This window comes from Aythya marila (assembly GCF_965140915.1).
Source record: "Aythya marila genome assembly, chromosome: 8".
In the NCBI taxonomy this organism is placed as follows: Eukaryota; Metazoa; Chordata; class Aves; order Anseriformes; family Anatidae; genus Aythya; species Aythya marila.
In genome coordinates this window covers 26,280,113-26,303,788 of record NC_139049.1, presented here as the reverse complement: position 1 = coordinate 26,303,788, position 23,676 = coordinate 26,280,113, and the positions used below count along the sequence as shown (strand labels likewise).

The 23,676-nt window shown below is 40.8% G+C and overlaps 1 protein-coding gene across 9 annotated transcripts in view; it reads left to right on the top strand.

Moving 5' to 3' along the window:
* The first annotated feature begins 4,627 nt into the window (after window positions 1–4,627).
* EPS15 (epidermal growth factor receptor pathway substrate 15) overlaps window positions 4,628–23,676 on the top strand; it is a 46,680-nt gene continuing 27,631 nt past the window's right edge. For 3 of the 9 annotated variants that reach the window (XM_082766356.1, XM_082766360.1, XM_082766359.1), the window contains exons 1-11: window positions 4,629–4,859; window positions 12,448–12,489; window positions 16,123–16,212; window positions 16,562–16,609; window positions 17,608–17,703; window positions 18,132–18,197; window positions 18,603–18,728; window positions 19,163–19,222; window positions 19,543–19,743; window positions 21,344–21,489; window positions 22,348–22,507. In XM_082766356.1, coding sequence (XP_082622482.1) covers window positions 4,833–4,859; window positions 12,448–12,489; window positions 16,123–16,212; window positions 16,562–16,609; window positions 17,608–17,703; window positions 18,132–18,197; window positions 18,603–18,728; window positions 19,163–19,222; window positions 19,543–19,743; window positions 21,344–21,489; window positions 22,348–22,507 — 1,062 coding nt within the window. In that variant the 5' untranslated portion in view covers window positions 4,629–4,832. Of the gene's footprint in view, window positions 4,860–12,447; window positions 12,490–16,122; window positions 16,213–16,561; window positions 16,610–17,607; window positions 17,704–18,131; window positions 18,198–18,602; window positions 18,729–19,162; window positions 19,223–19,542; window positions 19,744–21,343; window positions 21,490–22,347; window positions 22,508–23,676 lie in introns of all 9 variants that reach the window. The other 6 variants (XM_082766354.1, XM_082766358.1, XM_082766357.1 and 3 more) reach the window with 3 other exon arrangements.

Below are 23,676 nucleotides of genomic sequence, written 5' to 3'. Positions count from 1 at the left end.
CAACCTCTTTTAAAACATTTTCAAAGCAGCTATGACTTTGAAAGCCTGCAAACTGCCAGGAGGAATCAAGAGCACAGCACATGAAGAATTAGCAGAGATTAGTCATTCATATGCAGTTTTCATAGTGATCGCTGTACCTTGGCTAGTAACTAGGCATCTCCCTACAAGACACACCGAAGGACTCAGGCATCATGGGCTTTATACAAAAAAAATTAACAGATAACTGTGGAAAACCTTATGAAGAAGGACAAACCAGCTGTTTTAATGATGGTTCCCTGTAGCCTTAAAACATACCAGCCTATCAGTAACCCTACATCCAGGAAACTTGTAGCTGCATATAATGTAAAGAGCACATAAAGCTGGGGCGTATTACTAGAGACACGCCTGTAGCTGGGATTTCCTAAAGCAACTTGTGTCATTAGTCCTGGAAAGTACTTGAGATTTCTGATAAAAGATGCCTTCAGTCCAAAAGGTAACTGAAATTTTGTGCTGATCTTCCTCATTTCTCAGGAGGGAACTCTTGATACCAGAGGTGTGGTAACTGCTGGTGTGTGTCAGGAGTCCAGCTGTGGCTTGGCTTTCTGAAACCTGGGCAACCTAAGCTAGTTTTTGCTTACCTATAAGTAGTTCTCTTTCATTTCCACTCTTTGATATGAGGATTGTAATTCTCTTTTTGCCAGGATGTTTTGTGTTTGTGCATATGGTTCCTTTTGTCCTGTGAAAATCCAAATGGTTTAAACCTTCTGCTAGGTAGATCCTTCATTTGGTATTTGCAATACTGGAGCTAATCTGCTTTGCACTGAAATTCCAGAAAGCTGGCAAAGTCATTTCATGTTTGGGTATGCAGGAGGCAGGAGTGAGTCACTCCTGTAGTCAGCCTCCTGAGCGTTCATGGGCTGTAATAATGCTTTTCCTGGAACAAGCAGAACAGGTCACACTGAATACGTATGTGCTGTTTTGGAAGAGAAAAAAAAAAAAAAAAAAGTGCTTCCTGTGTGCTGAGCCATAAAGTAAACAAAGCTATGATAAAGGAAGATAAAGGAAGGCATGGCCACTTAAGATGTTATTTCCAAGAGACCAGTGGATCTGATTAAAATGTTATTAGCCTTACTAAAAGTATTTGGTGACTGTAAGAGGTGCATAAAACACAGAGGTCATTGGTGCCTGATTCTCACCTGTATAAAAGCCTTTTTAAACTGTGTAGCAAGGGTTTCAAATTCAACTGTTCTAGAACAAGTCACTTTATATACGTACACAGTGTCTTATAAAAAGGGATTTGCACTGAAACAGTTATGCTGTTGCTATTGTAGCTATGCTGGTGCAAAGCCCATCCTTCACAAACCATTTGCCTGCTGTTGATTTATTAGTAGTCACTTGTTTGTCCCATGTAGATTTAACCTTGGGCATTTTGCTTTTAAAGAAACAATAAAGAACACTGAGATCTGGTATCCATTTGCCAAAATGTCAATACCTACAATACCCATACAAAATCCTGTTATACTTAGAAATAATAGCATGCTAATACTGTTTGTCATGTTCTTTTGATATCAAGTGTCCTGTAATAGGGGATCTTATGGCAAGTAGATCAACATTTAGCAGTTATTACATTTATTACAGAGCAGATTACACATAAACAGCTTTCCTGCCGCAGAATTCTTATTGAAGGTGACAATACATAAAATGAAACTGTTAATTTTAGTTTTTACCTAGTTCATTGGCCTTTTGACATTCTGAAGTTCTTTACAAGCTTCCCCCAAAACCTAGCACAATCTCACCACCCCCTTCCACACTACATAATTCTCAGAGAAGGAGATACCGCAAAAGGCTGTAAGATTCATGGGGTCAGCAAAGGGAGAAACAGGAAAACAGGGTTTCCATGTTTAGAAACTCCCCCAGTCCCAGATTTCCACCCCAGCCAAGCCCTAGTGAGCTGCTCTTGGTTCAGCCAAAGAAGTAGTAGTTGTTTTGCAGTCCTGCAAAAGGTTTGGGATAGATTGTAGTAATTGTTCTCGTTATAGAAAATAATCAGTAACAGGTTACTACTACTTTCACAGTATGAAGTTCGTTTTTATGACTCCGTATCAGGACATGAAGTTTTTATTACAGCATAGAAGCAGATAGCTGTTTCCTCCCAAGAGCTTTCATTCCAGGTTCACACCAATCTGCCATACAGTGGTGGATTGGCATCAAGCTGCCAAGTGCTGTTGCAATTTTTACAGAGATGTCTGAGGCCATGAGCAAGCTGCTTTAACTCAGGTGCTTGAAGGCCTCCAGGACAGTATTTGCCTGCAGGAGGCATGCAACACTTAACCCCAGCAAAGACCTACGTGACCACACCAATCCGGTGTTGACTGAATGGAACTCGTTATTATTTTAATTTGCAGAGGCCACAGTGATTACCTTGAGTGACTCTCACACTCCGACTCTGGACAGAACAGTCATGAGTGATCACTGTGTGTTTTGAAAAGCTACCTACCTCTCAGAAGAACCAAACCTGCCATACACATGGCCAGGGCGCGAAGGGACGTAGGCACATTTCCAGCACTGCTCGCTAGCTCCTACCCTCACTGGGGGAGCAGCGAGGGCAGCCTGTATTGCTGATGCTGCCCAGGAGAGCTCAGCAGTGGTATGAAAACCCTTGCTGGATCAGCAGCCTGCTGTGCTCTTCAATTTGAGGGAGCAGAATAGTGGGTTTTGCTGTTTTTTTTTTTTTTTTTTGCCTAACGCAGAGGTTTCTGGAAGGTCAGGCCCTCACACACGTATCTCCTGGACAGCACGTTGTGCCCAGAGGGGACCTGTGACTTTTAATTGTGCTCTGGGTGAGGCTGCTCTGCATGAAGGGCTGTGCAGGGAGAGCTGAGTGCCCGTGCAAGTCTGCGGTGTTCCTTCCCAACCCACCCTGCACTCTCATTTCAATAACCACAGTGGGTCTCGGCCTGCACCAGCTGGATGCAGGACCCAGCAAAGCGCCAGGGACCAGCAGCAGGGACACATCTGCCGAGTGAGGCAGCCTGCCCACAGAGTCCTGCTCACAACAGCCTCCAACATTAAGCCTGTAACCCCAGAGCCAGCTCCCATTACCCTGTTTTGCACTTTCCTTCCATTTGCAGTGAGAAGATGTCAGCCTCAGCGTGACCGGCCCCCTCCTAAGGGGCTGCCAGTCTGCTGCCGACTTGTAGCTGCTCTCAGCTGGGGAGAGGAGACCAAGATGGGGAAAACAACACAGAGAGCAAAGGGCATCCACGAGAGGTTGTGGCAATTAACAGGAACCCAGGCCCTCTGATTCTCTTCTGTGGCCCCCCCACAAATGCTGACAGGCTCCAGTGCTGCTGTCCCCTGGAGACAAAGCTGTGGCTTGCAATCTCCTGATTTAATTTCCAGATAATATTATTATGGGATAGTATTCCAATTTTAATCAAAGAAGAAAAAAATCAACCTAGAGAGGTAATAGCCTCTGCTGTTTTTTAGGGTTTTTATTTAGGAGGAAATGAGTGTGAGGTGGAATAGAGGTGTGAACGTCAGCGTGAATGGTATGAATATTTTTATTTTTATACTATTTGCTTTTTGTATTCTTCTCTTTTGTATCTTTTTTCTTGCAGAAATGATGACTGAGAAAGAGGTCAGTAACGTAGAGCTTCTAGAAAACCTTTGTTAGAGAATAGGTGGGTGAGATCCCACATGTATCATGACAGATGTGAATAGCAGCTAACAATGACTGCTGGCTGAGGAATGACGGGATGCAGAGGTGGGGCGTGAACATTAGCATAAGCATGAAACTGAGCTGAAGATTAAAAAAAAAAAAACAGCAGTGGTAGAGAGAATGAAGAAAGGAGGAAGAAAACAATGCACACTGTGAAACCTTTCCAGTCAGTGTGACTCCTGATAATTTATTGGTCTGAATGTGTAATGCAAAGATTCACGCCTGGTCCACCTTTGGCTAAAGCACAGAAACAGGGGTGTTTTCCCTCCACCCTCAGTGGCTGATGTACGAGGTGGTAGCACGAGGGGGTCAGGAAAGCAGCCAAAATGGCCAGCCGGTGGAAGCGAGCAGGTACAGGAGGGACAGAAGGGCCATGGGCAGAGATAGCCGGTGGTGTGTATGTTGCTTTCAGACAGTCTGTGTGAGCATTTCTTGAAGGTTCAGGTGTGGTGCTGTTGGTTCTCCACTCCTGCCTGCTCCTCTTTGTCTCACTGTGATGTTTCCTCACATTTTTTTCTCCCATGAGGCTTGTTTGCCCCCCTCCTTGTGCTTTCTCCCCAGCAGGAGAAAGCACAGAGAGCCTTGGGGAGCGACGGGCGCCTCGGCCAGCGTTTCCCTTCCTGCAGGACCAGAGGCAGGAGGCCAGGGCTGACCCCAGCTGTGTGGAGCCATGAGAGGACGCGTTGGCTCAGCTCATCCTGCCCGCCTCACACTGCTTCCTCTGGGCCCCGTTCCCAGTTCTGTCACAACCAAAACCCCACAGCCATATAGTTTGGGACGGTTTAGCTGATGGCTAACCCAGCGGGGTATAACACTTTGGCAGGCGAGAAGCACCCACAAAGCCCCACACGAGAAAAGGCGGCAGGCTCCGATCCGCACCAACCCCCCGCCCGGCTCCGCCTTTTCCCTGCAGCTTCCTCCCGCGCGCTCCGGCTCCAGCCGCTTCCACCGCCCGCTTTTCCTCCCCGGGGGCGGGCTCCGACTCCAACGACTCCGGGCGGGCGGGCGCGGATCCGGCGCCGGGTTTTGCCCGGGGCCCGGCCGGGGAAGTTGCCGAAGTTGGGCAGCGGGCGGCGGGCGGCGGCGGCGGCGCGTCCTTCCTGCGGCCCGGCCGGTGCATGATGGAAGCAGCATGGCCGCCCACCTCTCCCTCACGCAGGTACCGCCCGCCTCCCTCAGCCCTCGGGCAGGAGGTTCGAAGGCTCAGGGCCCCTGGGGAGCGAGGAGCGGAGCGGCTCGCTGCCGCCCCGGCCGCCCCTCAGCCTGCCCCGCCGCCTAACGGGCGCCTAACGGCCGCTGGCGCTGTCAGGTGGCGGCTGAGGGGGGCGTGTGGGGAGGTTGGGACCCCCCGTGTGAGGGAAGGAGGGGAGAGGGGGAGCCCCGGGGGTCGCGGCGATCCCCGCCCGGCCGCAGGTGCCTCTGCCCCGGGGCAGCCCGCGGAGCTCGGGGCCGCGGCTGGCAGCGCCCTCGGTCTTTTGTCTCGGGGAAAGGCAGCGGGCGCCGGGCGCAGATAAAACAAAACAGAAAAAACAAGCAAACAAACCTGCCCCCTGCATGGTGGAGGGGGCGTGGGGGGCACCGCGGCTGTGCCCGAGGAGCTTTCGGGCAGGGTTCGGGGGTGCTGGGGTTGCGCTGGGTGCAGAACAGCTGCGAGGGTGTCGCTTAAAGGCCTGTTGCAGCGGTGTCTTAGCTCCAAAGACATCGCCTTGGAAGTCATTTTACTTCTTTTCTTGTTAGCTGTGTGGTGTGGGGGCACCCCTTCTGCACGCTAGCTTTACAGGTGCCTAATGGTGAAGGGCTTTGCAGGTCCTTGTGATGAAGGACCTTGCATGGTCCTAGAGCTTGGACAATTTGGGCATCTTTAGTGTCCAGGTGATCTCTTTGCCTAAACCTCTTTGTTGCTTGAATTTCTTTCTCGATGGTAGTAGAATTCCTCCATGTGCATGCTTGTACCCTGTTGAGACTGCTTCGTATTCTCCAGAGATTTGTTAGGTACTAGACTGTACTTCTGGTACTGTTTTGTTTCATGTAGCAGGAACATGAGAAGTTCTCATTTCTACCTGACACAAGCCCGAGGCAGGCCTGTCAGTGCACACGCTCCTTGCTTGGAATGCTTCAGTCTGATCGTCAGTTGTCACACGTATGTAAAAGCTGGTAAAGAAGTGTGACTCACTTACACATGCATGAGGAAACCAAAAAGTTCAGAGCCAGACTACTCAGCTGGCAGTTATTCCATTCTGTAGCTGACTTGTGAGGAAATCCTCAACCATTTCAAGAAAAGAAAGGGTTGTTCATTGAAAACATGAACTCAGTGTTCTCAAATACATTGAGAAAGCATGTCTTTAAAGGTCTAAAGAAATAAAAGAAACATACTTGTGAAGGTAACAGTACTCTCTGTGAAAGTATGCTTTGATAGTCAAAAATGTTAGGTTAGCATTTTCTGTATCTTTTTTTTTTAACGGTCTTCAAGCAAAAGAAAAATGTTTAAAGCACGCCTTTGTTGAAGAAGTACCAAGTTTTCCTAGACCAGTAATTTAATTCTATGGGCTATTCCGTGGGTATGGGCTCTTCTGGCCCTTTTTTTGGGGAGAGGGGAGGAGTGCCTGATACAGTTCTACAGTGAAACATTGCTTGCAGGCTGTGTAATCCTTTCATTGTAGAATTTACACACTTTTTTTTTTTTTTTTTTTGTCACGTGAAACGGGGACTAAATAGAAATGTGATAACATTGACAGGAGCAGAAAAATGGCCAGTGTCCTTAAAACCACTGTGACTACAGCTTACACCAGCGGTTAAATTGAGGAAGCTATTTCTGTTGTTGTTGACCATTTGTGTGGGGAGTTCTTATTTGGGGAGTGGGGAGAGGAGGTGCGTGCTTTGAGTAAAAATAATCTAAGAAAGTCAAGCAAGCCTAAAGATCATTTCTTCAATATGGGCTCTAATTTCAGGCATTTTAGAGTTACGAAAAGTCTGAAGTGTTCTGAATCCATTCCGATGTAGTGTGAGGAAGTGAAAGTGAGTATGGGGGTGGGAGGGATGGTTGCTGGCTGCAGTTAGATCGATTACTGACACCAGCGAGACAAACTGTGCAGGATGGTGCTTTCTGCTGTAAACAGCGTGCAGAGAGTAAGAGGCAGTTCTGCTTGACTTGCAGCCGAGCTCACAGTTGTCTCAGATTTTCTTTTCCCTTCCCATGTGGTTGTGACCGATTTAACACAACGAGGAAGTCGGGTGTTTCCAAAATCAGACTGGGGTATTTTCAGATGGCTTTGCAGCTGCGGTGTCTGAGAGTGCTGCCCATTGTTTATTTGAATGTTACAGCTTCGTTTAAGTAACATGGAGTTTTCTGTTGGTTGATAAGTAGAAATATTTCAGGCCTGTGTAGCTGTAGTGAAATTCATGACACCAAGCATGCTTGAAGAGTGTTGCAAAATGAATATACTTAATCTGAAGTATCTTGTTCTCCAAATTTTGAATCCCTTAAGCAATATCTTGTTGCCACTTGCATTTGCTGGGTGAGTGTCGTGGTCTGAGCAGAACTGAATTAAGTGTGGAACTTCTAAGAAAACTTGTACCAAGTGAATGTTTTGTTGTGGTTGCCTTCAGCTTGGAAACAGCATCAGTGAGAAGGAACTGTTCATATCTAGCAGTCATCCCTTGTTGGGAAACTCAGATTAAGCTATAGCCAATGAGAAGAATTTTATTTTATTTTTGATCTTCCAAATATGGCTGCTTATCTGGTTTAATTAATTTACAGAGGAAGGAAGTGAAGACAGAAGATGCAGAAAATACGTATTAAGAGTGTGGGCGATGTTTGAAGGCTGGTGCAATGTGGACATTCAAAAACTTCCTGTTGCCACTGAAAATTAAAGTGGTAGTTCAGAGAAACTGCTCGTTTGTGTTTGAAAGTTTGAGGAAATTAAGGTGGGTCTCTCCCGAAGTATTCAGGGAGAACAGAAAGATAACTTCTTGCTTTCCTGATATTATGAAATACGCCTTTTGTGAAAAAGTGGTGGTCACCTTAAAAAGTAGCTTTGAGCTCCTTGAATAAACAAGACGGTCACGTAACAAGTGACCCTTACGTACCCTGTAACATACCCCGTGTCTCAGTTCAGACTTCAATATCTTGTCACAGGTCCAGAGCGCTGTGTTTCATTGTCTAAGGGATGCTCTGTATTATAACAGGCTAAGGTAGACACCTGTCTGATGCATTGCCAGTTACTGGAGTATATAGGATGTAAACACAGTATGAATGAGTCTTGTAGTAACGGGTATGATGTAATGCAGAGCCAAAAAGCAAAGCTTACCAGTCACTTAATTCTTCTTCACCTGAGGTTTGTGGCAAACTTCCTATTTCTGTTAGGGATCAACACAGTAATAGAACCAGGATCTTGATCTTTATTATTATTTTACAGGAGTAAGAAATCTGGTGTTCCTCTTTGTCCTCTATGAAAGATGAAGAAATCTGACTGTGTGCACGCGTTTATGTGTGTTTAAGCTTGTGCATGACCAGTCAGCCTCTCCTAAAAAGCAGGTAGAACTAAATTTTTGATTGATAGCGCACCAGCCATGTTAGATAGTAGCTGAAAGGCAGTGGAGCTGCGTTTTCACATTTTACAGACTTTGTTCAGTACTGATTATAAGATAGTAGAGGCTTCCTGTAGTGATTTGAAAATGGAATTGAACCATATTTAATTAGGCAGTGACAGCCATCTGCGCAAAGAGAAGGTGGCAGAGTTTCTGCGCATGCTTCAGCTGTTCAAGGGGAATGAAGGTTCTGACTCTGAAGTGCATGGCAATATATGTGCATATAAATTTGCTATAAATACTTTCTTATCTTGTGTTATTGCTGTAGGGGAAAACTTTAATCTCAAGGAAGCTTTCACTCAAGAGCTCTGTTAAATGTCCTCAACGTAAATGTAAGGGAAACAATGTGATTGCAGCAACGAATGAGCTACTTAAAGTACAAGCACATAAATCTGGAGAGAATGTCTGCTCTTGTTTAACAGTTTTGGAATATCTAACGCTGTGTCATCAAGTGATTGTAGAGGAGCAGCATGGATTTTTTTTCACCTAGGTGGGATAAAATCTAAGACTGGATGGAAACAAGTGAATGTGCACCAATGCTTGTCATTTTGGTCCTGTGTTGTATGGCCTGGAACAGTGACTCTGTAGCTCCCTCTGTGTCTGTGAGACTAATAGTACCAATGTCAGTGTAGTAATAAAAAGACAGTACTTGGAGGAAGTTTTATAGTGTGTGTGGGGGAAAATAATACACAAAGGCTGGATTCAGATCCTTCTTTCAAGGGACGCATTGTGTGTGTATGTCCTATAACCAAGCACATCGACTCCAAGCTGAAGTCGAGTTGTTCTTGGTCACAGAACAGAAAGTGGTAGAAAGCTTTGCAGTGAGGCACTTCAAATAAGAGAGAAAAACAACAGGAAAACGTTTTGTTGTCCTTTGGAAAGGGCATCATAATAAAAACCAGCTTGCCTTAAACTTACCTGCTTTTCGGCTTTCTGCCTGTTATTTTTCCTTACTTGTTTAGCTCTTGCTTGTATTCCTACACTCTGCTGTAGAAGGGATTCCAGGCGGAATAATCCTTGGATGTTGCATTTGTCTTTCTGGGTTAATTTCATGCCATTCTTAAACTTTGAGGGAGCTGCATTTAGTGGTGGAAGAGCGCTGAGAGGAACTCCTTGGAACTACTTGTACTTTATCCTTCCTTCCTTTTTATTTTTCGGAAGTAGAGAGCCAGGGTCCGTGCTGTGCTGCAGAGGAACAGTTTTTTGCCACCCTAAGGCTGCCTGGGACCCAGGAAAGAGCAAGAGGCTGTCTTCATGCAGGACACTTATTGCCAGGTTGTGTCATTTGGCCTGGAAGCTGTTTTTCTCTGTAGACAGCCTCCCACCCTGGGCTCTTTAACTTAGTGCAAAGGAAGGCTGCGGATGGCGGGGTGGCCAGCCTGGCAGCAGTGTTGTGTTACACCTAAATGTGAGTGTGCCGGGGGGTGAGAACCTGGGGGCACGAAGCCTTGACTAGCACCACAAGATGAAAAGGCAGGTGTCCCTGAAGGTGGCTTTTATTTCCTGGGTTAGCGTTCTGAAGCTGGTTTTGTCACAAAGGCTGTAATTACTAGAGCAGACATGACTCTTGTGAAGTGATGAACTTCTGAAGGGAATCCTAATAACGTAATTCTATTTTTGTGTGCAGTGGAATCTGACCTTTTCTCCCTCCTTCCTTTCTGCATTGAAAACAAGTTGAATTTACTGTCTGCAACTGCGCGTTATAAATCCCACAAAAAGAACGCTGACTAGAAAATCTTACAGCAGCGCTGTAGAGAGTGTAGAACAGTGTTTTTCTTCTTCTCTCAGAAGATCAAGAATATCCCAGACATTTATATCTTTTATTTTATACTTCACAGGAAAAATAAGTCTGTAACTAGTAAAAAAAAAAAAAAAAAAAAAAATAGTCTGGGAATTTTTTTGTTACTATTATTCTATTTGTCGTCACAGGAAATTCCAGTTATTACAGCGATACTGATGGTCAAATGAGTATTGGACACATTAATGAAATCAACAAGAATTGCTGGCCTGTGCTCCAAGCGCTGAATGAAGAGATTGTTTTGCACTTAGTGTTTTCGTGGCAGGACTCGATATTTCCAGGAGTGACAGTGATAGGTCTGGCTGTAAGAATGAAACATTTGGCTGAACAAAGGGGGATATTGGGCAAGAGGGGTGATGGATTGATGCTTCGAGGGTGCGTGCTGGCCAACGTTGCTCCAGTTATTTTGGTCGTAGCTTTAACTTGAATTCTGTGTCTATGCTGTTACATTACAATGAATTAATGAACTTAGGAAATATCTGAATGTTCAGGAGAGGTGCTCCTCTAGATTGCCACTGAAGTTGTAGCTGAGCTGGTAAGCAGAGCATTTGTCGTTCAGTAAATATAAGTGTGCTTTGGGGCACGCTGGAAAGTGACAGAAAGTGGTGGCGTGTTGGTGCTGCGGTGGTCAGGTCTGGCAAAGCGTGAATGTATTTCGTCAGGCTGGTTTGAGGGGTATGTAAATGCCTGCCTAGGTGGTGGCTGAAACAATAAACCTTTGGGTACTGATGGCGGTTTCCCAGCATGTGGAATTTTGTTACCACCGTGACCCCAAAGAAGTAAACAAAAACCCCCAAAAGTAGAGACCAAGCAATGCTGCAAGGCTCTTAGAAACGGAGTGCCTCTGGGGCAGCGTTCTTGCTGAATATTCAGGTTTAAAGATCTGAAAGCAGGTGCTGCTGTTATCTCTAGCTATTCTGCCATCTGCCTCGTGAGGTGCTCTGTTAATACAGCACGCTTCCTGTACTTGAACAGGATCACACTAAAACCCCCCATTTCTAAATAGTTTCTGAAACCAAAGTTTCCCAGTAAATATTTTTTCTCAATAAATGTTCTTTGATAATCAGCATGTGTGGAAGTCTGGCAGCTTCATTAGCTGTTGTTATAGGAAAACATGTGTTTGTATTTAAATAGTTGCAATTTACATGTGCTGTAGTGAAGCCTTTTCTCTAGCTCTGTGATTGGCAGAGCCTAGCGTATTGTTGGTTTCCGTCTTTCAATGCAAATTTCTAAACTTTAAACCAGGAGAAGCTACCTTGTTTGGATTCAGTTTCTGCAAAGGTCTGTGCGTGTGACCCAGAGCTTTAAGATCACATTCCTCTTAAGGGACAGGAAAATTCTAGTTTTTTGGATCATATTCAAAATAAGTTTTTTATGACGTGGAACTCACTTTAACTTTTGTTGTGCTTATGTTTTCCAACTGGGCTTGCAACGGCACCCCCATTGCAATGATTCTAGGCTCACCCTCTGCATAAATGCACCCAGTCATGCACACAATACACAATTCATGCAGTGTGTACTTCATGAAAGCAGTATCTAATTTTGTGCCTCTTACTTCAGGGAAAGTGAGGGAACCCTATCAGTACACTTTTGGGGAATCTCTTGACCAAAGGTCCTTGGTACAGGAACAGATACTAGTTTACTAACTTCTTTGTGGTTTCAGGCTTTTTGTTTGTTTGTTTGGCTGAATAGAGTTTCTAAGAATGGTTCAATTAAAAAAAAAAAAAAAAAAGCCTTTACCAAAGATGGCATTTTATCTTTGTTCTCCTAAGTTTGGGTGAACGCTAAGTGTCTGGTAGGTGGCAGCGGATTTAAGGCAGAAGTGATCTCTGGCAATGATTCAAACTGGAAAAAAAAAAAAAAAAGACCTTAAAACATATATTTTTTTGGCATCATTGATTTGGATTTACTTGTCAATCCAACTAATTTGGGTATCTGCAAATTTTGCAGACTAGTTGTGTATGGCACTAAATTCTAAAGAATGACGTAGTAGATAATGAAATAAAACTGGCTTTGTATTTATTAGTGAGCACTTCCTAGACTGTGTCACTTCAGGTTTCTTCTCGTTTGTCTGTATTTGATGTCACTCAGGAATTGCTGTCTCGTACTGCCTAGCCTGCTGACCCATCTGATAGTAATCTGATAGCGGTTAGTATCGCTGCCTCCAGAAAAGAAGTCTTCTAAAAGTTACTGTATAAAGAGCAGTCATAGTCCTAATCGTTTTGCAGAATAGAATTATATAAATGCTTCATGTTTCCCTGAAGACCAGAAAAAGTGTTTTCTAACTTTAGCTATATAGGTTGAAGACAGTTGAAGTATGGATTTTATGGTTAATTCTTTTTTTTTTTTTTTTTTTGTATAGCTGTCAAGTGCAAATCCTGTGTATGAGAAATTCTACCGACAGGTATGTATATTCTTGTTGAGAAAATGAAATTTATACAGAATATTATTCCATGCTAGACTTCAGCATGGCTAGCAGTGTGTAAATGACTGAATTCCAAGGCAAACACTTCACAATATATTTTTGTAGTAACTAACACTTGGGTCTGAGCTATATCAGTATAAATGTAGTTATAAGATGACTTAATGTGTTAGCAAACTGCTGTGTGTGTGACATCCATTACTTTACAGTTATACCAGACTGTTAGCTGTTGGAATGGAGTATATCCTTGCTAAATACTGTGGGGATATGTTTTTTTTTTCCTTTTCCTTTGTACAAATGAAGCTGGTGTTCTTGTATTTGCGGTCCTGATAGGTTTATGTCAGACTTGAGTCTCTTTTAAAGTACGCCCCAAGGTTCTTACCAGTTGCTGTAAGGGGTGAACTTTGGTTGGAAGGCCACTGAATGCTGAAATGAATGTGTAGTTCTTGCAGCTCCCCTCAACAGATAAATCTTCTGACGTGGGAATTTTATTCATTGCTTATCTGTTATAATTAGATCCTGCAACAGTAAGGTGTACTAATTTGTATAAATATAGCTTTTTGGAAAGAAGGCCATTTAAGCTACTGTATTACATCAATATTTTGTATTCTGCACATCTAATTATGTAATGACAGATATATGATAACGTTTAAAGAAACGCCTATATGAATTATATAAAAAATATGCCTGTATATATAAAGACTTCAATAGCTATCGAACCTCAGAAGAAACCTAGTAGGATGCTTTTTCTCCTTTTGTGCAACTGATAATGTTCCTGTTGGTTTGTTGTAAGACAGGATATAGTGCATATAATGACCTTTTTATTTAAGAACTTCTTTTGGTTATCAACACTAGAATGCAAGCTGCTCTGCTAGGGAAGAAAGAAAACCGTGATTCCTATCAACACTCTTTTTGGATTGTGCTTAGAGGATTAATCCGTTTCTCAAGTGCATAAAACTGGATCAGCCTGTGATGTCTCAAAAGTTTGAGCTCTTACTTTAAGGATTTTTCTCCACTAAATGGGAGTAGCAGTTTTGAAATTGCTTAACAGTAAGAGAGAGTTTACCTTGATTGAAGCTGGGATGGCTCCTGAAGGTTGAAGGAGACAGTATCACCCTCGCAAAATTGTCTTTCAATTTGATGAACAAATCTGCTGTGTATCTGTCCCTAGGAATTAAAGTCCTTTAGAGAATCCCATGTTGTGGTGAGTGTTACAAGGTCACAAGGCAAGAAACTCGCCTTTCTCCATGTTAGGTTTCCTAGCCCAATGCTACTGACTGTGTCACTGCCTTGCATAATCTTTGTCACATAACTTGTCTGTCTCTTCCACTTAATTGCAATTGTTTAACCATTGACGTGTGAAACCAAAAGATGGGTACAGAAAGTGAATTTCAGCACAGGTGTGATCCTGGTTCTGAAGTCACTTAACATTTTGCATTCATTGGCTTACACAGCCTGATGAAATCAGAGCACTGTTTGTTGTCTGGCAGCGTACGGTCACGGGGATTCCTTGAACCTGATGTTACTGTTCGTTATATTGTGCCAGTGGATTTGTTTTCCGTGGGATTAGTCTTCTGACTTGCTCAGCCAAATGCTTTTTCTGCAAGCGTTTTTCCTAAAGAGTAGCTTTGGAATGTACTATGTCTAAACACTTCCAGTTGCACTAGATAACTTTTTCCTTCTCCCTCTTTTATAAGGATATGTCAGCTTTTCAGAATAGCCATGTGAGAAAGACATTTCCCTCTGTCTTCCAGTAGTAGCAGAGCATGTCTTGCTTCTTTCATACCAGAAGCACCTAAGAGCATTCCATACAAATTGAGAATAAATTCATCACCTGAAATAGCTCTGATGCTTAGTACTCTGCCAGTTCTGTCACAGAGTTAGTCATTCATTTTACATAATGTGTATTGTGAAATGGCAATTAAATCCTGGGCTTTGTACTTAGAATGCGGTTGAAACCTTAACCTGTCAATAGGGATATTTCTCTTTTGAATAAGTTCTTGGTTTTCCTTTTTTTGCTTGACCATACCTAGACTGATGCTCAAAACAGCATGAGGTTAAAGGATATGTTTAAATATGTATGATAAATTAGCAGGCAGTTATTTGTGCTGCATTGTAACAGGTAAGCAGTATGCCTGAGCTGCTGCTGAATTCTTGATGAGTCTGAATTGAAATACTTTTCACTGTTACCTTGTGACCTAAAGAGGTCACGTACATTTTAAAGTTTTAATCATTTCTGGCCCCATAAAAGACAATTTGCAGCAAGGTAGTTGTTGGCTGATACAGCTATGAAAAAAACAACTCCTGCCTTTTGCACACTGGGGTGGGAAGAAAGCTGTACCAAGCTGATAAATACCAGCAATCTGCTCAGTGCAATGGTCAAGCATAAGCCAATTTTCTGCATTATTTTAATACTTCGTAAGTACCTCCATCCCAGCATACAGGAGTCAATAGTTTGTTAAGAAATGGAAATCAGACTTTTTTTTTTTTTTTTTAACAAAAAAACCCCTACCACCTTCATTTTAAGGAATTATTTGAACAGAAAAGAAACTGTATCCACATCAGATTAAGTAAGAAGCTTGCTTAAATCCCTCAAAATCTCCTTCCTTTGGGTTGGAAGGTAGGAAATTAAAAATAAACACAGATGATATTGTATTGCTCTGACTTTCTTGAAAGCTAAGAAAAATCCTAGGTTAAAGGCTTTCTGAGTGGATGCTAAGAGTACTTGGCTTATGTGAAAGATGGGCTCCTCTAACTGAAAATGGGACTTGTTGCAGTGACTTGGCAACTCCTTGCCTATATTATGAACAGCTCTCCCACACAAACTGAAACAAATGATTTACAACTAATTAACAACCTCTCCTAATCAGCCATATTAGCTGTGAAAGTGAAAACATCTTTTGTTTCAAACCTATTAAATAATGTTTTCAGGAATGCTTTTGGAGTTTTTTGATGTATTTTAGAAGCAGAGAAGACAATCTTCAATCTTTATCCACTTCAGCATGCTTTGCAAATAATAAATTCTCTGCAAGTCTTTTGCTTTCTAGTTCTAAACACATATTTGGGAGGTGTTTGCTTTGAGCACCTCATGTGTGAACTTTGAAAATTGGATTTTTGTTTGAAACAAAATACTGAATATAGGCTTTGTTTAAAGAAATCTGTGGGGCTGTAGGTGATGGCTTTGCATCATCACCAAGTGTTCTGCTGTATTTACTCAGTCTTGCTGTTCTGTGTGAAGCATCATTCACGCTAGTTATTCTCAGGCTAATCCAAAGACAGCCGTGATGACTCAGTGGTCAGCAAGCACTTAAAAACCAATGGGCTTCAGAAGAGGGTACCAGCAAATTTAATGCTGGGGTTAAGTTACTAGTATGTCCTTCAGTTTTCCATGCACATAGATTTATTGGTACAATTTCAATTTTGGTTCTGTTTCTTCCTCTCTAGGAAGTGTAGAAAACATTCTCTCTTGCTTCTTTTCTGTCCTTTGAAATGTTTATCACGTCTCAAATTCTACATAGTTTCAGTTCTTCGTGGATAGGAAGACTGCTTTTGAAGATTATCTATATTTTTAATCTACAAAGCTGTTTTGTGATATGAATTGTTTTCTGCTCCTAGGTTGACTCTGCCAATACTGGAAGAGTATTAGCTTCTGATGCAGCTGTTTTCTTGAAAAAGTCTGGATTGACAGATTTGGTACTTGGAAAGGTATTTAATGACAATTGTTTAACTCTGCTGTCTCTTGCTTTAGTTAGTATCCTTTATAAATTAAAATACTTAGAGTGGTAGCACAGGATACATGAACTTCCCTAACGTGTTTTCAGTTGTGCTATCTAACCCTTTCAAACTTGAGCAGCTCTGCTTATTGCAATGTGTGTGTTGTTTGTGATGGAAATTAAAGCAATATTTAAATTTGTTACCGTAAGTAACTTCTATCATGGAAGTTAAGAACTAAACTTTCATCCAAGAATTATATCATCGTTAAATTGAGTGAGAACTTGCCAGATTCCTTTCAGTGTTGTAGAACATCTTTGTGAATATTGTTTTTATGTTCTAGATTTGGGACTTAGCTGATACTGATGGCAAAGGAATCCTGAACAAACAGGTACGGTTTTATGATGAATGAAGTTACTCTATGCATTAGCAAATCTAGAAAAAAAATATAAACATTAACATTTCTGGTTCAGGAAAGCAGTTTTTATAGTGGGATTCTTTTCAGGTATGTACTCCCCATTTCATTGTAAGCTACAATAAATTAAGCAGCCTTCAGCTACCTCATTTATTTCTCTTGAAGTCACAAAATGAGCTGTTACGTAGCTGTGCAGTACCACTGAGGAGTAACTTAAGGTCTAATGGTCTGTATTAAGGTAACTTTTCCTCTGAATCTTGGGGGGGAATGTAATGCCAAAATTAAAATTCTAGTAAAATCTTCAAAATTTCTCTTGATCTAGTTTTGGTGGGTTTCACATCAGTTCATTCTGTTTGGAGCTGTTCTTTCAAAGCTGCAGCTATGAGCAGTGTCAGTCAGACTTCCGTATCAGTGGTGCATGCGGTGTGATCTGCTGAAAATCTCTGATGTGATGTTTCTGTTTGATGGTTTGAAGCACAGTTACTTAAATAATGGCCTGCAGAGAGCTAGCTGCTTTATTCCACGGTAGGAAAAGATGATTGTAGCATCTATTAAACAAATCTTTCATCAGCCTTCTACTTGAGTTCACCTTTCTTGTATGCTGTATGTTTCTTTCCTCCTCCTCTGTCAACTGTCACCTTTGAGATTAGCTCAGTTCCTTCAAGATAAACAGCTGTAATTGCTACTTCAAATTTCACCGCTCTGTCATAGAAGAACATAGTGTGGAGAGCTGATTACACTAGCCAGGAACCTACTAAATGCTTGGAGCTAGTAATTACAAGCTTTACTTCGCCGGAAGAATTAATCAGTTTTTGACTGCTGCTCACTGTCATTTTGTGACACATACCACTCCTCCTTCCCCCCAGCCCTTTGTGGCCCTTGTATACATAATGATACTAGAAAAACTCCTAACTCTTCATAAACTTGTGTGTTTGAATGTAACAAAATTTTCACCTTTTTTTTTTTCCCTGTAGGAGTTCTTTGTGGCTTTACGACTTGTAGCATGCGCGCAGAATGGATTGGATGTTTCCCTGAGTAGTCTTAATTTGCCTGTTCCTCCACCAAGATTTGTAAGACTGATGTATTTATTTTAAATGATCATATTAACTCATTAATAAGAACTGCTTTGAAGATAACAATTAGGGTTTAGTATAAATACCAAATATTTTTGGAAGTGATGTTGTAGGGCAGGGGAAAACAGGACAATCCAGAATTAGAGTAAGGTGCTATGTGTTCTGGTCAGGGACTTAAATATATAATTGTGTAAAATTAGAATATATATGGTATTTGTTCTATTAGTGTTTTCCTTAATGGAAAAAACTTTTTAAAATTCTTATTCTAAGTTTTGGTATCCTTCACTTAAGATATGGGTGACTAAAATGCAGTACAGACTTTGAGAAGAAGTCACTTCTCAAATAAGGGAGTTATTTTGAAAGGTCAGAACCAGTTCTCTTCTGATGTGTTTTTTTTTCCTGTTTTTTTTTTTTTTTTTCATTAGACTGATACTAGCAGTCCTTTGCTACTCAATGCAACAGCATCAAGTGATGTACCATGGGCTGTTAAGGTAAATACAATATTGGTTTGTGATCTAGAACTATGATGTGGTTTGCAAGCAAACAAATCTTGAGAAAAATATGATGCTGGTAACTATAGTTCACAAAGTATGACAAATTGCCATTTCTGTCAAATCTGTAATTGGTCTAGTAGACCTGATTTGATTGGGTGAGGGGAAGGGAATGACACTTGGGAAACCTTGGGAAAAATCTGATTTATTCAGAATAGTTACCTGAAGCTATGAAAATAAGTGAAAGACTAAATCTCAGTGGGTGTTGTGTGAGCCTATGACTCAAAAGAAAATACAGAAAAAAAATCTGTCAAAAAAAAAAGCTTACTACTTCTGAAATAACGAGTGCTTCTTAAACTGTGAGTGATTGTTTCCATAATTAGTATTTTTCTTCTGTTCCTGCAGCTGGAAGACAAGGCCAAGTATGATGCTATTTTTGACAGCCTAAATCCCATTAATGGACTATTGTCAGGGGATAAGGTGAAACCTGTACTCCTTAACTCAAAACTGCCAGTGGATATCTTAGGACGAGTAAGAATCTTTTTAATTAATCATTAATTTGCAGATGATAACTATGCAACACTCAGCATTGTCTGTTTTTCAGACTGTTTGTAGTAATGCACCTAACTTGTAACTACTGTCTTACAGAGTGAGAAAATGCAAAAATAATCTTTGATATTCTGATAGAGACTGCATCTTACTGTTAATGTACCAGTTTTGTGTATGCTGTAACACTTTGTTTAGGACAGGGTGTCATTAGCACACTCTGTCTCCATCTTCAGATTCTCTTCCTTTGCATGGTTTCTATGAATGTATATTGCTCACTGAAAACTAATGCTGTTAGATTAATAGAACTTTGGATATACTTGGGGGAGGCTGTTCTCACATTTGTTTTTATTGAGGTTGTAAATAGGCAAACAGTACAGTTCTGGCAAAAATCCCTATATTCTGCTTTTGGTTGGTAGGTGTGGGAATTGAGTGATATTGACCGAGATGGAATGTTGGATCGCGATGAGTTTGCAGTGGTAAGTATGTCTTGGGATTTTGGAAGTCTAATGACAAGTTTAAAATGGATGAGTTGTATGTTAACTTTTGCCTGTATGGTTTCATTTATTACCTTTATTTACAACCTTAATCAAGTCTTAGTATTAAATTAATGTGAGACTCAAAAATAAGTAGTAATAAAAAATGCAGGTCGGAAGACAATAAGCTGCAACTCTGTTCAAGGGGCTTGTAAAGGAGAAACATAACAGAAAACATAATGGAAAACATGCTACAAATTTATGTCTTAACTAGTGTCGTCCCCCCCTTCTCCAGTATTCACATGGTTTGTTTTTATGTTCAGGCAATGTTTTTGGTGTATTGTGCGTTGGAGAAAGAACCAGTGCCAATGTCCTTGCCTGCAGCTTTGGTGCCACTATCCAAGAGAAAACCCATTAGTGTTCCAGGAGCAATGCCATTAATTCCATCTTCAACATCAACCAAAGATTCACATCAGTCCTTGCCACCTGTAGGCATTTTAGCTGCCAAAACACCATTATCACAGGTACAATTCTGAAGTGAATTGGGGCTGAAAGATTTGTTCTTAATGCTGTGCTTTGAGGTCTGCCTATGTGAAGCGTCTTGATATACGATTTTAATTTCCTTCTTGTCCTATTGATTTGTTGATAAAGTTGAGGAGGCTGATGGGAAAACCAGGTTAAGAGAAAGGATAGCACAAAATTTATCTTCTACTGTTTTTAGATGCCTTCAAATATAAATGGTTGGATAAAAGAATTATTTAGTAAAGATTTTTCAGATATTTAAAAAATAAATTATTTCAAAACATGAAGTGCAACCCAAAGGTCAGATTACTAAGGAAACAGTTTGTGAATGTAGTCCAAATACACTTAGGCAGAACGTAAGTGTTCTGGCTGAAGACTGATTTGAATATGGCCACTTTTTAAAACAAATTGTACTAATGCATGTGTACGTACATGTATGTTGTGTATGAGTGTAGTTTGAAAAAGCTATTAAAACAGAATAGAGAAGCAGAATAGATAAATGAAAGCTATGGATAAAAGAAGACTAAAGGTCTGGCATATCCACATAAATACAGAGATCCGGTGTTCTAAATGTAATGATTAAAAAAATTAACTCACCCAGAAAAGCATCTTACTTAATCCTGGTCACTTTAGAATCCAGAAATTGGGAATGTGTCTTTACAAGTGGATTATAATTTACTGTTTATATTCAAAAGAAAAAATTACTGAGAAGGGAATCTGAGGTAAGAACTGTAGTACTTTATGCATAAGATGCTGCCTGGATATTTGGGCACCTGTATTTGAGTGATCAATAAAAAAAAAATCAGCATTAATTCTGGAGGTTCCAAGGTTTTCATCTGTCAGTTTGCTTGACTGACATAAGCCTGTGTACAATATGTATTACAAAGCAGTGCCATTCTGGATCAGCGTCTTGGTGTATGTTTTTTGTACGGTACCATTTGGAATTCATATATTGTGTGTTTATACGCTGAAATTAATTAGCCTCCACGAGCATGCACGTATGCAGCAGCTGAAGCCATTTTCACTCAAACAAACAAACAAACACCCTATCTCTGTATAATAAATAGTATGGTATTTGGAAAAATTGCTGAAGTAAGACTTGTGGCTCTAGTTCCCATCTTTACATTGATGAGAGCTTCAAACCTACAATATAGAACGTCCCAACTGTTAACTCCATGCTTGACCAGTTCTTCAGTCCCTGCAGCTAAAGCTCTCCAGCTGTAAAGAGGAATAAAATGGATGGAGCCAGCCTGGAAGCAGGGCTTTGAGTACAGTGATGAGGGCACAACTCAGTGCTAGGAGATACGGACCTCAAGGAATACTTCTAATGGATAGGCAAAGAGGTGGAGCAGTATCAATCATCCATGGTGTTTCACTGGTATAAATACTTCTGCTTTTGGAGTTGCATGTGGATGTCTGTACAGGACTATTTTGGGCAGTAAAACTGGTTCATAAACTAGGCATCTATACTACTTTTTAAATATGTGCTATAGTCCTTGAGTTATGTAACTTTGAAAGCATATAACTATCTGACAGAGCTGTCTTTATCTTAGCATTTATTTTTTTCCCCCCTCTTCTTCCTTCCCCCTTCCCTCCCCTCAGTGGGTTGTATCGCCTGCAGACAAAATTAAGTACGATGAGATCTTTGTGAAAACTGACAAGGACATGGATGGATTTGTGTCAGGTGTGGAAGCCAGAGAACTATTCTTGAAGACAGGACTGCCTTCTGCTCTTCTTGCACATATCTGGTAGGGATTATTTTTCCTTGACAGCTGTTTAGACGATGGCATGGTTCTTGCTCTTTCCTAGCACTTTTCATGAAAAGTGGAAGCTGTTATTTTTGTATATGATAGCGTGGCATCTTTATTAACAGTGGTAACTTACTTGCTTCTAGTAATGGACAGAAGTGGTGGGTGAGGAACAGGTTTATGCTGTGAGTTATTTCCTAGCTGGAGGAGGTAAAGAACCTGAACAGATGGTTACAAACAAATACTACACTTTAGCTGAATACCTGATTTAAGGCAACATAATGTATCAGCATTCAGATGCACAGCAACTAGCCATCTGAGGATTATCTGTGTAAAATTCTTAGCATGTAAGATTTATGGCCCATATAACTCTGTGACTCGTTTATCTTTCGTTATAGTCAGTAATGACACCTGCTGTGTGATGGTGTGTTTTTCTAAATTTTTCCCCACTACATGTATAAACTATTTCACGACACTGGTAGGAAAAATGTCATTTTTTTCAAGGCATGATTAGCATAACTTTATTTAGGGAAGTCAGAAAAATTAGACAAACTTGTGTTGGCTGTGAGAAGTGCTTTAGTTCAGCAGTAACTTCAGTTACAAATATTCTGGTATTATGACTCAGTCCTGATTCTGCCTTTTACGAGACGAAAAATTGCTGTAACAGCTGTGGAAATTGCACAACCACTTTCTCTTTGCATTCTATGTTTGTGTAATGTTTTGTATTTATTTCGTTGCTGTACTTATGTGTTGCATTTTTTTTAGGAGAGGAGATCACACAGTAGCAATTGTTACATTTCTAAATAACAGCAAGTACAGGAAACTTATATGATTTATTTCATGTGTATCTCTGTCCAGGGCTCTCTGTGACATAAAGGACTGCGGGAAGCTTTCAAAGGAACAGTTTGCTTTGGCTTTCTATTTAATCAATCAGAAATTAACAAAGGGCATTGATCCACCTCAGGCTCTGACTCCAGAGATGATTCCACCTTCAGACAGAAATGTCAGTTTACAGAAGGTAAGGACAGGTTTGGCATGTTTGGTATAAATTTCAAACAAAAAAGGTTAATTTCAAAAACTACACAGGAAACACCTCAAGTACTGGCAGACCTAAGTATATCATAATATCAGGAAGAAAACAAGTCTTGATTGCAAAGAAGTGACAAAACACTGCTCCATTCATGTTTCGAAATGAAGCTGTCATTTATTACACCTGCCAACCAAGCGGAGAGATCTTATGTTGAGAAAGCATTATTTTCTATTTTGAAAGAATAATTCCTTTCCTGTCTAAAGAAATCTTAGTTTGCATCTGAAGTAACACGCACAAGTTAAATGTTGTTGTCCTAATGTGTTCTCAATTACCTCTTTTGCATTTCTCTTTTTCAAAAAGTCTCAAAACTGAATAAAGTTTAAATACTTAAAGTTTTAAAAGTAAATGATTCACCATTTTATTCTTCACAGATAGTTTAAATGTCTTCATAGCCTGTTGATTGCCATCTATCTGAATCCAACAGTAGACTATATCTCAGCAGTTCAAGTTATATTTATCTGAATGGCAGAGGTCATTGCAAATTCCTACTTGTTTTACACATCATAAAGTCTTATGTTTGTTACCTTTTCTTGGTTGTGCAAAACATTGACCTAATTCTACAACTTTCTTGAACAGAATGAGAAATTTACACCTGAAAAAATTTAGAAACTCAAAATTTGGCACTACTTTTGAGTTTCTGTAACTGGTATCTTATTTCTTTTTACATTCTGTTTTTAAAAAGTAATTGCTTTATTTGCAACTCTACTAATCTTTTTTGTATGTTTGCTTTCCTTTCTATGTCTCTTTTCTAGTTTGGACTGTTTTTTCCATTCTGCACCACTCTGCTTTTCATCTTTATTATTCTGTCAGTTTGTTAACTCTGCTTTCTCAAGGTTAGAGAATCTTTGCTTTTCTAATATTTACTGTCTGTTGGTTTAATAATGAACATCCTTCTAAGACTCTTAAATAATCACTGAAATAGCACAGCACTTTTCTGAAGTGTCACAACATGTTGCTGTCTCAGATTATTGCTGGTTTTCCAGTTTTCCTCATCTGGAAGAATTCCAAGGTGCTTTGCATATCTGAACTGCCATAGTGTCCTTAATTCGCTCCTGTGCAGAAAATGATTTGTGGGGTGGACTTCTGTGGCTGTTACG